The sequence below is a fragment of the Hoplias malabaricus genome, chromosome 17, assembly GCF_029633855.1.
Source record: "Hoplias malabaricus isolate fHopMal1 chromosome 17, fHopMal1.hap1, whole genome shotgun sequence".
NCBI classification, from domain to species: domain Eukaryota; kingdom Metazoa; phylum Chordata; class Actinopteri; order Characiformes; family Erythrinidae; genus Hoplias; species Hoplias malabaricus.
In genome coordinates, this window is record NC_089816.1 from 16,002,343 (window position 1) to 16,018,437 (window position 16,095).

At 43.7% G+C, this 16,095-nt stretch overlaps 1 protein-coding gene across 1 annotated transcript in view; it reads left to right on the plus strand.

The window, feature by feature from the left end:
* The window catches only part of spon1b (spondin 1b), a 115,777-nt gene extending 100,272 nt beyond the window's left edge, over window positions 1-15,505 (plus strand). Inside the window, exons 12-16 of the mRNA XM_066649442.1 lie at window positions 9,996-10,166; window positions 11,857-12,024; window positions 12,818-12,982; window positions 13,681-13,950; window positions 14,048-15,505. Of these exons, the coding sequence (XP_066505539.1) occupies window positions 9,996-10,166; window positions 11,857-12,024; window positions 12,818-12,982; window positions 13,681-13,950; window positions 14,048-14,205 (932 nt within the window). The 3' untranslated portion in view covers window positions 14,206-15,505. The remainder of the gene's footprint in view (window positions 1-9,995; window positions 10,167-11,856; window positions 12,025-12,817; window positions 12,983-13,680; window positions 13,951-14,047) is intronic.
* Window positions 15,506-16,095: the final 590 nt, after the last annotated feature.

Consider the following 16,095-nt stretch of genomic DNA (forward strand, 5'->3'; position numbering starts at 1 on the left):
CCAAGCCTTGTCATTTCTTTCCTCTAAGTATCGTTGTTTTGCCTCCAGTGTATCCATGTCTTGTTTCTTAGTTCGGTCTGTCTCTGTCGTTTTCCTCATTTCATTTCATATGTCTAGTTGTTTCTGTAGTTGCCAATCTTTGTTTTGTTATATCTTTTGTTTAATTAAAATTACTGTGTTTTAGCAAGTGTGTCCGCCTCCGTCAATCCACCCCGCTAATCATGACAGAATGACCAATCACTATAAGGACGCAGCTAACACAGACAATCCTTTTGCGAGGTGTGCTATTCGCCGGACGCCATTCCGTATAGGCCCGTAAGGGTATGTTTTAAAGGCGGCTTCGGAATGGCCTCCGTGGACGTCGTCGCAGGGCCCTCTGCTGCCAAGGACGTCGCTGCACTCCCTCCTGATCTCCAGGAGAACCTTGCAAGCCTCTTGGTACGTCTGGAGGTCTCCATGAAGGCGGCACCCGCCGCTCCTGTCTCTGTGAAAGCGGCACCAACCGCTCCTGTCTCCGTGAAGGCGGCACCAGCCGCTCCTGTCTCGGGACACGGGACAGGACAGGAGGCTGACAAAGGGGGGCTACAGGAGAAGAGACTTGGGACAAGACAGAGGACAGAAACGGGACAAGACGGAACTAGAGACGGGTGATGAAATACTGGAATGAAGAGGGGGACGGACTGGAGACAAAACTGGTTAGCAGACGGGACTGAACGGGTGACTGAAAAAAGGGAAAAGGAGACAGGACTTGAGACTGGAAAGGACTAGACAGGACGGGAGTGGACACATGAGACTGGACCGGAGCAGGGTGCTTGACATTGGATAGGACAATGGATGGGAACAGGGATTGGACGAGACTAGGAACTGGAGTCGGGACAGAAGCAGGTGACTGAATAGGTTTAGGGACAGAAGACTGGACATGGGCAGGTGACAGGACAGGGGACTGGAATGGAGACAGAACATATGGCAGAACTGGGTAATGGGACTGGACAGGAGCAGAGACTGGTGATGAGACAGGGGACATAACTGAGGACAGGACAGAACCAGAGACAGAAGATTGGACAGGAGCAGGTGACAGGACAGGAGACTGGACTTGAGACAGGACAGAGGGTTGAAATGGAGACTGGACTGGAGACAAGACAGGAGAAGAGACAGGTGATAAGACATTAGACTGAAATGTGGACTGGACTGGATTAACAGGGGACTGGATAAGACTTGGCAGGGGAACAGGGACCAGGAAGTTTACCGGGACTAACACGAACACAGTGACAGGGACGGGAACAGAGACAAAGGCAGACACAGGTACAGGGACGAGGACTAAGACAGGAACCAGGACAGGAACAGACATGGGAATCAAAACAACTGGGGGATGCCCAGGACTGGCAAATGTCTGAGGGGAAGTCTGAGGAACCAGCCTGTGCACAGTTATGGCGACCTACGGACACGACCTGAAGCGACCGGAGCCACAGTCAGGGGTGCAGAAGCGGCCGGAGCCACAGTCAGGGGTGCAGATGCGGCCGGAGCCACAGTCAGGGGTGCAGAAGCGGCCGGAGCCACAGTCAGGGGTGCAGAAGCGGCCGGAGCCACAGTCACGGGTGCAGAAGCGGCCGGAGCCACAGTCACGGGTGCAGAGGCGGCCGGAGCCACAGTCACGGGTCCAGGAGCGGCTGGTGCCGCCTTCACGGAGACAGGAGCGGCTGGTGCCACCTTCACAGAGACAGGAGCGGCGGGTGCCGCCTTCATGGAGACCTCCAGACGTACCAAGAGGCTTGCAAGGTTCTCCTGGAGATCAGGAGGGAGTGCAGCGATTCTGTCCTCTGTCTTGTCCCAAGTCTCTTCCCAAGTCTCTTCTCCTGTAGCCCCCCTTTGTCAGCCTCCTGTTCTGTCCCGTGTCCCGAGACAGGAGCGGCTGGTGCCGCCTTCACAGAGACAGGAGCGGCTGGTGCCGCCTTCACGGAGACAGGAGCGGTTGGTGCCGCTTTCACAGAGACAGGAGCGGCGGGTGCCGCCTTCATGGAGACCTCCAGACGTACCAAGAGGCTTGCAAGGTTCTCCTGGAGATCAGGAGGGAGTGCAGTGACGTCCTTGGCAGCAGAGGGCCCTGCGACGATGTCCACGGAGGCCATTCCGAAGCCGCCTTTAAAACATACCCTTACGGGCCTATACGGAATGGCGTCCGGCGAATAGCACACCTCGCAAAAGGATTGTCTGTGTTAGCTGCGTCCTTATAGTGATTGGTGATTCTGTCATGATTAGCGGGGTGGATTGATGGAGGCGGACACACTTGCTAAAGCACAGTAATTTTAATTAAACAAAAGATATAACAAAACAAAGATTGGCAACTACAGAAACAACTAGACATATGAAATGAAATGAGGAAAACGACAGAGACAGACCGAACTAAGAAACAAGACATGGATACACTGGAGGCAAAACAACGATACTTAGAGGAAAGAAATGACAAGGCTTGGGGAGAAAAACGAAATGACATGACTACAAATGAGAATTACACAAACCGACATGACTTTGGAAACAAAATGAAACGACTAGGAAACAAAAACAACCTGAACTGATGTGGGAGAGAAACAACACGACTGGGAAACTAAAGGCGACTGCGAGGAAAACGGGCATGACAGGACGAGGGCGTGACAGTGAACCTCTGACAGCAGCTTTATTTTTAATAGTGTACAATCATTTCACTAAGGTAAAATAGGAACATGACCATAAAGCCAATTTAAAAAACATTCCTAAAATATATAATGTAGTCTTACCAATAACCAGTTCAGTGATTGACGTTCAGGTGTAATGTAATCCATTGTTTTCCATCAAGTCAGAACCTTTACAGCAGCATATTGGACTTGCTTCGTTAGCATAATAGAGCTCATTGGGAGCACATAAATCAGTAATGTGATCTGGATGTAATGAGTGGATGAACAAATTAGACACACTACAAAAGTATGACATTAAATGATTGATGCTTGCATGTGCTGTACTATCATTATGAAGTGAAAGTAGTGTTTACAAACTGGAGGATTCCTTTTAATAAGAATTCCAACATCCGGAGTGAATATAGCTGAAATGTGATCATTTACAATAGTTCTTTTTTAAAATGGCACACCAGAATGACTTCATATTCAGGAAACTAAAGGTTTCCTTTTAATAATTATATAAATTTGAAATTAAATTTACAGAAATGGGACAGTTCAAAGGGCCTTTATTTTGAAATGACACATCAGAATGACTTGATATTCAGTGAGTGACATAATCAGGTGTGGTACTATGATTATGAAGTGAAATTATTCTGTGCAAACTAAAGGTTTCTTTTTAATAATTATTTAAATTTGGAAATAAATTTACAGAAATGGGACAATTCAAAGGGCCTTTATTTTGAAATGACACATCAGAATGACTTGATGTTCAGTGAGTGACATAATCAGATGTGGTACTATGATTATGAAGTGAAATTGTTCTGTGCAAACTAATAGTTCACTTTTAATAATTATGTAAATTTGGAAATAAATTTACAGAAATGTGACAATTCAAAGGGCTTTTATTTTGAAATGACACATCAGAATGACTTGATATTCAGTGAGTGACATAATCAGGTGTTGTACTATGATTATGAAGTCAAATTGTTCTGTGCAAACTAATAGTTCACTTTTAATAATTATGTAAATTTGAAAATTAATTTACAGACATAGGACAATTCAAAGGGCCTTTATTTTGAAATGACACATCAGAATGACTTGATATTCAGTGAGTGACATAATCAGGTGTTGTACTATGATTATGAAGTGAAAATGTTCTGTGCAAACTAAAGGTTTCCTTTTAATAATGATCTGAATTTTGAAATAAATATACAGAAATGGGACAATTCAAAGGGCCTTTATTTTGAAATGGCACATCAGAATGACTTGATATTAAGTGAGTGACATAATCAGGTGTGGTACTATGATTATGAAGTGAAATTAATGTTTGCAAACTAATAGTTCACTTTTAATAATTATGTAAATTTGGAAATAAATTTACAGACATAGGACAATTCAAAGGGCCTTTATTTTGAAATGACACATCAGAATGACGATGTTCAGTGAGTGACATAATCAGGTGTGGTACTATGATTATGAAGTGAAATTAATGTTTGCAAACTAATAGTTCACTTTTAATAATTATGTAAATTTGAAAATAAATTTACAGACATAGGACAATTCAAAGGGCCTTTATTTTGAAATGACACATCAGAATGACTTGATATTCAGTGAGTGACATAATCAGGTGTGGTACTATGATTATGAAGTGAAAATCTTCTGTGCAAACTAAAGGTTTCTTTTTAATAATTATATAAATTTGGAAATAAATTTACAGACATAGGACTACACAAAGCCTTTTTTTTTTAAATGGCACATCAGAGTGACTTGAGAGTCATGTCCTAAAATCTTCATCATTTCCACAAAATAGCAAATATTTGTTGTTTATCCATTTATTATTTGTTTAGAAAATTACTTATTTATTACATACATTTCCTGTCATTGACTTTTATTTTGAAATCTGTTCCTCTGCAAGCTATTACCGTAATGTTCAGAATACGACGTTCCACCAAATCTAAGTGGGGGCTGGCTTGACTTCAGTAAACTAGCTGTAATTTTTAAAAGCCGTCCCTACACCACTTCCTCGTAAACATAAGACTGTGGAAAAAAAAACCCTTTGAGAAGAGCACAGCCACTCCAGCAGTGGTGGAACTCCCGTGTCCCATCACCTCCGTGCCCCCCCACTCCCTGTGCCAGTCCGCTTCATTCCGCCTGTCGCTGTGTCTCTCCTGTACCATAGCAACGTCCACCCGTTTAACCCTTAGCAGCTCAAACAGCGCCGCTCTTTTCCTCATGTCCCTCGCCCCGTTCAGATTCAGTGTCAAGATTTTAACGTCACACATTCCTAACAAAAAAGTGGCTAACAACCAACTCAGTGCGAGAGCCACGAGACAGAGCTCAGGTCTTCGCGTCATCATCGCGTTCTAGTTGCATGCGGACTTTCAACAGTAATTTTTTAAGCCGATGCATCTCGGGCTCCCCTATCCCCCCCTCCCCTTCATTTCTCATAAAACCTTTCACAGACTTAATAAACAGCTCTAGATTCGGAAAATAATCTTCAACTTTGACGTTCCTTTTACCTTTGGTGTCATCGAGAAACCTGCGCACCTGCTCCACGCTGTACACCCCCGCTTTACCCGCCTTCTTCTCGGTGAGAGAGGAGTCCGAAGAGTCGCACTCGTATTCCGAGGCCGAATTCTCGGACTCACTCCCTGCCGCCTGTGACTGAGACGGAGATGCTGGGGGTTTAGTTGCTTTTGATTTTTTGGCGCGTCTGTTGGACTTAGCCTTGTTTGCCGGCCTCTTAAACACAGGCTCTTTCTCCTTCGTTTCCTCACTCAGCACCTGTTCTCCCACCTCCATTTCAGTCACCTGGTCTGCCCCTACATCCCCCTGTTCCTCAGTGACATCCTGACTGTCCGTCTGCACCTGATCCCCATTTCCTTCACCCTCACGACCACTGTGTCCTTCTCCATCATTCGCCCCGAGCCCGTCCGCGTTTCCCGCCTCTCCGTCAGCCGAGGCCTCCGGCTGATTCCCGCCGGCGGGAGCTGTTTCGGCGTGACTCGGTCCGGGCTGAGGCTCTGCGGCCTTATTCGGACATGATCTCACCAAATGTCCCTCTAAACCACATCCAAAACATTTCATAGTAGCAGTCGTGGCAAAAACTACATAGTCAAAGTTATCAATTCTAAATTTTATGGCCAAATTTAAATCCTCATCATTATTCTTTAAAACCATAAACACCCTCCTCCTGAACGAGACGACATGCTGCAGCAGAGGAGATTTACAGCCTAAAGGGGTTTTATAAATTGTAGAAACAATCTGTCCGTGTCGGGAGAGCTCGCGCAGTAACATCTCGTCTTTAACAAACGGGGGGACGTTGCTAATGATAACTTTCCTAGCCTGATTAACGAGGGGAAACACCGCTGTGTGTGTGTCTTTCAGAACAATACCCTTTTCTACCAGTGCGTTCACCTTCTCTACCTCATCCAAAACATAACGATGGCCCCATTCATTCTAGAGGCCGTCTGAATAGCGCCATTCCCCACCGCTAAACTACACTCCTCCACCGAGCACTCCACTCCGACCGGCACTTTGACGCCATGCCGGCGAGAAAGTTCTTCTATGTCCAACCACCCCATACCCCCCCTACATCCGGCCGAGGCTTAGAGAAAAAACCCTTACCCCGTTGCCCCTAAACCCCTCACTCCTCTGTGCCCAAACAACAAACAAACACACTAAAGAAAAAAAAAAAGTTAGAAACCGTAAATAAACCGAAAAAGATCCGGTCGCTCTCACAAACCGCACTCCGCTCACTCGGACGCCCACGCATGCGCAGAGAGAGATGGCTGGAGAGACAGATATACATCCAAAAGGATGAAGCTTCATATCAGCAACATTTATTTATATGAAAAATAATCTCTGTTACTTTACTTTACATAAATATCTTTATCTCCCGGACTTATGAAATGCAAATGAGTTTGTCACTCTTCCTGTTACAGTCATCATCTTTATGCTTGTCTTTATGCAAATAATATCTCAGTGTCAGTGTGAGTGGCTCAGCCTTGTTTTCTTGAGACACTTTAAAGAAGTTTACCTCTGGAAGTAGTTTATCGTTTAAAAGGATCAATGGGAAATGTGCTCCCTACTTGGATGCGATTTAAGGCAAAATAATTTAAACAGGCATTTTTTGTTATTGTACAAAGTAGTGTACATATTTACAGTGCTGAGACTATGAAAAATAGCTGTGTAAATAGTGTATAAGCTTTTAAACATGAGGAGGAAAAATAACAAGCACTATCTACCTCCCTCCTTTTCTCTGCTGCACTGTTCTTTCTCTCAAAACGTATACGTTCATAAAATATCAGTGCTGTCATTCCTTCTATGTCTCTCTCTCTCTCTCTCTCTCTCTCTCTCTCGCTTTCAGTTTACTACATATTTTGCAGTTAGGATTGTTCATTGTTTTGTTCATATATTTGTCAAATTGTATAATATTTTTAAAGTGGAGGAGAAAATGCAGTTCTGTCTTGACCTTACAACTGTCCCAGTGATCACACACACGTCTGTCTCTGGCAGCCAGGACTTCTTAAACCTGTCTGTCTCTGTGGCCACTCTTGGTCTGGATCTGTCTCTGCTGTGGATCTCACTGTACTCTGATGGTGTACAGAGTGTATTTATGCAGCTTTTCCCAGTGATAGTTTACTGCAGAATGCAGTAAACAGAAAACACTGGATTTATTTCAAATAGTTTCAAGGTTGAAAGCTTTGAGCATACTTAACGAGTAAATAGATTTTTTATATATAAAAAGCAACCCCTGTGAGTCATTTACTGGCAGCAATACAGAAATAAATGAGGTTTGTGTGGACTAGGAATGACTGGGATAAGGCGAGTCTTTTCAGAAAAAAACTCCCAAAACAGCTTCTTCAGCACAAAGAGTGTTGATATAATTTGAAATTGTTTGAATAAAACTAAGAGGAAAAAAGTATCACTCTAAATTTTTATTCACATTAAATTGATTGTACTCACTTTTTCTTTCATTCATTCATTCATTCATTCATTCATTCATTCAATTTCTGTAACCGCTTCATCATGCTCAGGGTCACACTGATGTTTGGCAGGAACTGAAAACAAGTTCTGTCTTGACCTTACAACTGTCCCAGTGATCACACACACGTCTGTCTCTGGCAGCCAGGTCTTCTTAAACCTGTCTGTCTCTGTGGCCACTCTTGGTCTGGATCTGTCTCTGCTGTGGATCTCACTGTACTCTGATGGTGTACCGACACTCCACCAGTTCATACAGTTCATGTCGTACTCCTTCTCCCTCTCCCTCTCCCACTTACTTCGTCTTTCTTCATCTCTCTCTTTCCTTTCAGTTTTTCACTTTTTCTCTCGCTGTTTTCTCTGTCTCTGATCTTTAATGAATTAGTGTGCCAGCATGTAACAACACGCTTGGAGGAGAACACTAACTGCTAGTTGAGTTACTCAGATTTTTACTCACAGTGTTTTGGCGAAAGAAGGAGAATGCAGAGAGAGACTGAGGACACATTTAGTCTTAGCCTTATTGTCATAGTTAGTCTTACACTGTAAAAAATTGCTGTAAATTTGAAATACAGTAGTGTTCCTGTAAAAATACAGTAAATGGCTGGGAACTCTGCTGCCAGTATTTTACTTTAAAATTTACAATAAATTTTTACAGTGTAGTTTTAGTCTTGTTGGACTCCTGGTCATTGACTGCTGTGGTATCTATAGATGATAGTAACACAGTCATATCTACATGCATTAAGTAGTGAAATATACCCTTGAAATAAATAAATAAATAAACAAACACACCAACCCATCTGTCCTCGTCCCGGCTGTACTCTTCCAGACGTTCCAGTGGCGAGTTCCAGTAGCAGGCTTTTGTTTTTCCTCCACCGCTCCCCATCGATTAACGGCGCTCCTCCACCGCGCTCTTTTATTTTTATTTAATGGTCCGTTAATGAGCTGCATTGATTGATGACGGTCCTGGCCGTGCTGGGGGCCTTCGCTTGAGCCCTCCGCCCCCCTTCTTCTCCACCTCTGTCAGGGCCTTATTTATTTACATCTCTTATTAATGATTCACTTAGTTCTGCTTCATTAGCTCAGCGCCCACCGCCGATCAGTCTCACCGGGATGCAGCATGTGGAGAGCGGCCCCAAGTTCCTCCGTCCAGCCCTGATAACAAATCTATTTACAAGCTCCTGCTTTGGGGCTAATTGGAGCGGCAGGGATGAGATAAAGTGAGGCAGTTTGATGCCTTATCAGCCGTGAGAAGGAGAAGAGTGAGGTGAAGGACAGAGGTGGACAATGGGGAGAAAAGTTGAAGAGGTGGAAAACGTCAGTGTGGAGACACTCGCTACATGCTCTACGTCCATAGAAAATAATCGAATGAAATCATGTACAAACATCACACATCACAAACATTTGGCCATGTAGGTAATGGTGGGTTTTCGAACCAGATCCAGTTCTAAATGGCCTTAACTTATTCATTCATTCATTATCTGTAACCCTTATCCAGTTCAGGGTCGCGGTGGGTCCAGAGCCTACCTGGAATCATTGGGCGCAAGACGGGAATACACCCTGTCCTTCACAGGGCAACACACACATTCACACCTTTGGACACAGGGAGAACACACCACACTCCTCACAGGCAGTCACCTGGAGGAAACCCATGCAGACACAGAGAGAACACACCACACTCCTCACAGACAGTCACCCGGAGGAAACCCACTCAGACACAGGGAGAACACACCACACTCCTCCCAGACAGTCACCCGGAGCGGGAATCGAACCCACAACCTCCAGGTCCCTGGAGCTGTGTGACTGCGCCACCGTGCCGCCCTAAAATGTGAATTAATTTAATCAAATTGGACCATACAGCCCATTTCAGCACATGTAGCAGATTCATATCAGTTGTGTTATGTGACGGACTGCTCAGTGTGCGATTGTGAGTCTGTACTGTGTGTTTGAGCTCGTCAGTTGAAATGCTTGGAAGGTTGTGAACATACGTGAGGCAAATAAAAAAAATAAGGCACACAATGTGCTATGTTTTATGCAGTCAGCAGCGGTGGTAAATTCTGTCCTAATCAATGTGCCTGAAGTGGACATCCCATCATGCATCATGTTATTATTCATGTGATTTATTTTTTTCCATAGCTTCCACTATAGTACAGTGAAGGCCGTACACATTCAGACAGGTTGCCTTTTACATTTTACTGTGTTCTGAATAATTCATTGTTGCTTTGAATCTTTTGATAGACGTTTTTAGCCTTGGGCTTCCCTGTGTGTGTGTGTGTGTGTGTGTGTGTGTGTGGACATGCTAAACAAAACTGTGTGACCCTGTGTAACATTACATGAAGGCCTCAACTGTGTGTGTTCTTTCTTCAGAGACGTCTACGTGCATGCTGTCCGAGTGGATCAGCTGGTCACCCTGCAGTGCGTCCTGTGGAATGGGCATGAGGTCCAGAGAACGTTACATCAAACAGTATCCTGAGGATGGGTCCAGCTGCAGGGAGCCCACTGAGGAGACAGAGAAGTGTGTGGTCAACGAGGACTGCAGTGAGTGGTCCAGTAATATATCACATTGTGGGGACCTGTCTTACTTATAGGGACACAAATGATGTCTTCAGCACCTAAACCATAACATTTCAAGGTGAAAACATGTCTTAAATTATTAGTTTAAAGTTAAGGCTGGGCTCAGGGGCAGTGGTGGAGAGTAGGTTTAGGCTAGTAGCTCTGACACCATGTAGACAGGGCTTTGTATGAGAGAGTGTGGCTGTGGTTGTGTGTGGTTTTGTGTGTGTGTGAGAGTGGGAGAAGACTCCTGATGGTTATTTGTGGGCTCATTGAACAGAACTCTGCTAGAAGGCAGAGCGGGGATTAAGCCTTGCCCGAAAAGGAATTTTCTCTGAAGGATCCCCACTGACAGTGTGACTAAGGATTCATCAGACTTATTATGGATCCCAAAAATGGATGAGTGTGTGTGTGTTTGTGTGTTTCTATGATTTGATGCTTTGGTCCCTGAATAGTACTTGGTATAGAATACAATTCCAGTAAGAGCCACTGGGCAAGACTGCTAACCTTCTATAGCATTCCTGTGTAATATGATTACGAATTCTAAGTCCCTCTATTTATAACAGTGTTTGTTATTAGAAATAAGATGAGAGTTTATTCATTCAGTGATTATTGAGGGTAATATTAATGGAGCTATTAGCACTGAAGCCTAATTTCCCAGTGCTTTGGGCCTATGTTTAGACTATGAGGAGAATGCAGTGGTAGCACTGGCAAGAAAAACTTGTAACATCTGCATTAAAGAAAATTAGGCGCAATCTATATTTATAAAATTTAATTTACACAGATTCCCCAAGACGTGATCAGTCAGCCAAGAGTGGTCTTATGTCCAGGTTTTGTAAAACAATTATGGAGTAACATCTAATCATAATGGAGCCTCCTTGGTTACTTATTATTATTATTGATTTATTTTATTTATAATTAAGGCCTAAAGCAATTAATCTTGATTTAGTTGCCATTTTTTTACAATACAGGGTGGGTCATTTATATGGATACACCTTAATAAAAATGGGAATGGTTGGTGATATTAACTTCCTGTTTGTGGCACATTAGTATATGGGATGGGGGAAACTTTTCAAGATGGGTGGCCATTTTGAAGTCGGCCATTTTGGATCCAACTTTAGTTTTTTCAATGGGAAGAGGGACATGTGACACATCAAACTTATTGGGAATTTCACGAGAAAAACAATGGTGTTCAGATTCAGAACACATCAGTTATTCAGTATTGCTATCAGTGTGTGAAGAGTGGGAGAAGAGGGTTGCATTGACAATCCAACACAATGGGCAGCACTTTGAACACATTTTATAAGTGGTCAGAAACTTGTAAATAACTCATGAAAGAATAAAGTTACGTTAAAACCCTTTTCCCATTGAAAAAACAAAAGTTTGATCCAAAATGGCTGACTTCAAAATGGCCACCCTGGTCACCACCCATCTTGAAAAGTTTCCCCATTCCCATTTTATTAAGGTGTATCCATATACATGGCCCTGTAGTTAATGTGAAAAGCCTTTATTCCATTTAAATATAAAGTGTTCCTATTGGTCCATTCATCATAAAAAAATCACTCAATTTTACGAATAACTGATGTGTTCTGAATCTGAATCTAAATCTGAGTAGAATTATACATCTCTTTTTTCAATGTACAGTAATTATTTGATCCTTGTGCATGTGCTATAGCCCCCAGCAGCTGTATAGTGACGGAGTGGGGGGACTGGGAGCCGTGTACTGTGAGCTGTGGCCTGGGGATGAGGAGAAGGGTGAGGATGATGAAGATGGAGGCCTCAGACGGATCTCCGTGCAGAGCACAGCTGGAAGAAGTTGAGAAGTGTATGCAGCCAGAGTGCAGTGAGTATTTTGAGCCTCACTCTGTTCTCTTGTTTGCTCTGACATTTTTACTACACTTAGTTTTAACTAATTATAAATATTCATTTAAAAAAACAGATGCTGTCATTTTGAACAGTGCTGTTTAAACAGTGTTGTATAATCTTTGTGGTATTTTAACCAAACAAACCCAGATGTTTCATTAAGACCCCAGGGAAGTGTGTTCACGTGAGAAAAGGGGTGTATTTTGTCCCTTTAAAACATTATTTATTTATTTATTTTGTCAATTTTCTCATTTTTCCCATTATTTTAAATCACTGACTGCACAGCATTTGTGCTGTGGACCATTGTGTTTCGCAGTTGTTTTAATGTGGTGTCAGTTCTACAGTGATTAAAAGTCTCTTTATAGTTATTTTCCTGTAACGCCTTAATAATGGACTACTTCCACACAGTGACATCACTTCTACTGAGTCTCTGTTTAATGCCACAGGAGGGCGCCAGAAACACACAGCACCTTTAGGCCTGTTTACTGTTTATGTTCCACCAGGAACTGCCTTGTAACACACTCACTCATTCGCATACACATTTATTTCTGTTTAGGAATCGTCCACAATCACATCATGGACAATGTGCACTTTTTCCTTTTCAGCTGAAGCCAAAAAGCATTTTTGGCTGAAAGTGTTATCACTGTTAGCTTCAGTGTGTGTGGGGGGGCAGTGCTGCATCATGATGTTCTATGCACCTCTTCCCACAGCTCTGGGAAGATTAGCCAAGTCCACTTCCACAAGCTTGTGTGTGTGTGTGTGTGTTTATGCAGATGTATTGACCTGCATGCTGTCAGAGTGGTCCGACTGGGGTTACTGCAGCGTGTCATGTGGGGTGGGCATGCGAATTCGGCGGCGCATGCTAAAGACACCCTCGCTGCCCAGTCAGTGTGGAGAACCACTGGAGGAAGTGGAAAAGTGTATGATGCCAGAATGCCGTGAGTATTACACACACACACACACACACACACACACACAGGAGTAATCTTCATAATGACTGTTAATGACTATGCAACATTTACACTTGCATTGTGATAAGGAGGTGGTGGCAACAGGGCGGCACGGTGGCACAGCAGGTAGTGTCACAGTCACACAGCTCCAGGGAACTGGAGGTCGTGGGTTCGATTCCCGCTCTGGGTGACTGTCTGTGAGGAGTTGGTGTGTTCTCCCTGTGTCTGTGTGTTTCCTCCGGGTGCTCCGGTTTCATCCCACAGTCCACAACACACGTTGGTAGGTTGATTGGCGACTCAAAAGTGACCGTGGGTGTGAATGTGTGTGTGTGTTGCCCTGTGAATGACTGGCGCCCCCAGATAATGGATGGATGGTGGTGGCAACTGTATATTTTGGGATAGTTTCTATCATCAGTGGTTAAGATTGCCAGAATTAGATTCTTATAAATGCACACAAATATTTCAGGTAAACATGTAGCTTGTAGGTGTGTGTGTGTGTGTGAGTGTGTGTGAGTGTGTGTGTGTGTGTGTGTGTGTGGGTGGGGGGAGGGGGGGGGGTGCAAAACCCTGCAAAACAAAATTCTAGAGGAAACACTGCTATAAGTATTTTATAGCAGTCTTATATCATGTATAACCAAAATTCTTAAGAATAAACCTCCTGTCTGTTTCTCTCCCCTCTTCCACAGCTGTGGAATGCATGCTGTCCGAGTGGACCCCGTGGTCAGAGTGTAACAAGTCCTGTGGGAAGGGCCACGTAATCCGCACCCGTATGGTGAAGTTGGAGCCACAGTTTGGTGGCGCTCCTTGTCCAGAGACTATACAGAGGAAGGGGTGTAGGATCAGGAAGTGTAACCGTGACCCACGAGCCAGTGAGCCGAAAAACGGGAAGCAGAATGCTCCAGAACGAGGAGGAAGACACGGAAAAGCATCCGCTCTTTCAGGCCACGAAATTCCAGGTCTGTCCATAAACACTACTGAGTGTGTACGGTTCCCTCCCACAGTGCAGACACACATTTACCTCAGTAAAACTCCAAACCATCTTTCTCTTCACAGTTTGTAAATTCCACCCGTGGTCCAGCTGGTCACACTGCACCAAACCATGCGGCGGAGGCGTCCAGGGGCGAGAGATGGCCATCAGGACAAAAGCCTCACGGTCCAGCAGCTGCAAGCCCAAGAAGGAGAGCCGTGCCTGCAACGTGCAACCCTGCTAACACCTTACAAACCGATCACACACACACAGATACGAGTAAACAAACATACACATAAACACACACACACAAACCCACACACGCTCAGTGTGAGGCCTTTTTTGGACTGGCCAGGCCCTGCGTTCTGCAGCCAGAGCTCGTAGGCTTTTAGAGTCTTCCTCACTTCGCGAGTGAGGACTAGGCAGACGTTCTGTGATTAGATTTAGTTTTGCCTTTTCAGCAAGGCCTATGTATTATTATTATTCTATAACCCACAGTACTCAGCTTCACCAGTCGCACACTAAAACATACTAAAACATGAGTAATATCTTTTTTGTATTGTTTATTTTTTGCACTAAATCTGTCTGCACCCCTCCATTAGCATGCACTCTACAGTCCCCAAGTGTAAATGCACTATATAGGCCTGGTACACCTCAACAAACCATGATTTTGTTCTTCTTTTCAAAATTATCTCAGCGCAAAAGGGCTGTTTAAACCGAGCCTGAGCGGTGACAACAGCAGAGAGTTCTTAGGCTTATCCCAAGGCTGGAAAAAGGCCTCAGAAAGCCGTAGCTGTCGGATCACAGTTTACAGTCCCATCCGGAATTGGAAAAAACAAGTGTGCTGTTCTTTGTCAAGGGCATCACCCAGGATTTGCAATTCAGTCAAGTTTTCTCCCTCTCAGCTGTCGCTGCCTCTAATCCAAGGGTCAGCGCGGCCACAGCAAGACACCGCTATTGACCGCTATCAAGGGTGGGTCGCCCGCAATCAATGCCCGATCGATTTGGACAGCAACCATCTGCTGAGGATGGATTGATTTTCCATTGTCTCTACAAAGTAGTTTTGCCGCACCATCTAGAAGACGCCCAGCTGGAAAGGATGTTTTTTTTCCCTGTTTTTCAAAGCAAGCTGCAGATATTAATTGATATAATAGCCTGTGGATTGTCTGAAATGTTATTGCTGGCCAGAAAGTACAGGTAAGAATAATCATTCCGAGTCTTTTCGTAATAAAAACATGACATGTTGGTTCTAGCTTGAAAGTACAAGGTACGTTGTGACTTTTTATTCCACTGTAATAATTTGTAGAGGCTGATGTAACACAGTAGGGAGTGAAGGTGTGCAGTTCTAATTTTAGACACTTTCTAACTTTTTTCTGTGGAATTTTTTGATATACTCAACACCCGAAACTCTTGCCAAAGTCATGTGTAGTCTCTCTCTCTCTCTCTCTCTCTCTCTCTCTCTCTCTCTCCCCCTCACTCCTCTGCAATATATTACTATTTTGGAATAAATCACCTTTACAATAAAAGTAAATGTGACAAAAAATGCATTGCATACCACTTTATGAGTTATCTTTTTTTATCTTTATACCTCAGATTCTCTTAACCCTTTCATATTTTATCTCTCTTCTTCCTCTTCCCTGTCAAATGGAATGTGTCCACCATGCGCTACATGTTCAAAAACATGTAGACATCCCTTAAACGTAGTGAACTGCTTAAAGCTCTATTAATGTGCACACTCGATTGACACAGAGGTTTTGTTCTGCACTCACAGTCTGTATAATCTTCAAACAACTGCCTGAAATGAGAAAGGCCACTCTAAAGCAGCTGTACACCAGCTAAATGGTTTAAGTGTTTTACAACAGCTTGTCCTCTAGAGGGAGACAAACTGTTCTTCATGTCTCCTGATAAGTTCTGCAAATTTACCACTAGATGGTGCTATGCAAAAAGATTTAAAGTTTCAATATATAATGTGATTCTTATAAGCTTGGTATATGTAAGACATGCAGTACACTTTAGTTGGGCCCACATGGGATGAACATTGGCTCTTGGGGTGTTGGTAAATAGGCTTTTGGTGGGACCCAGATGGGCTGTCTGAATTGTATAAATTTGCATATCCCAGTAACTCTCTATATAT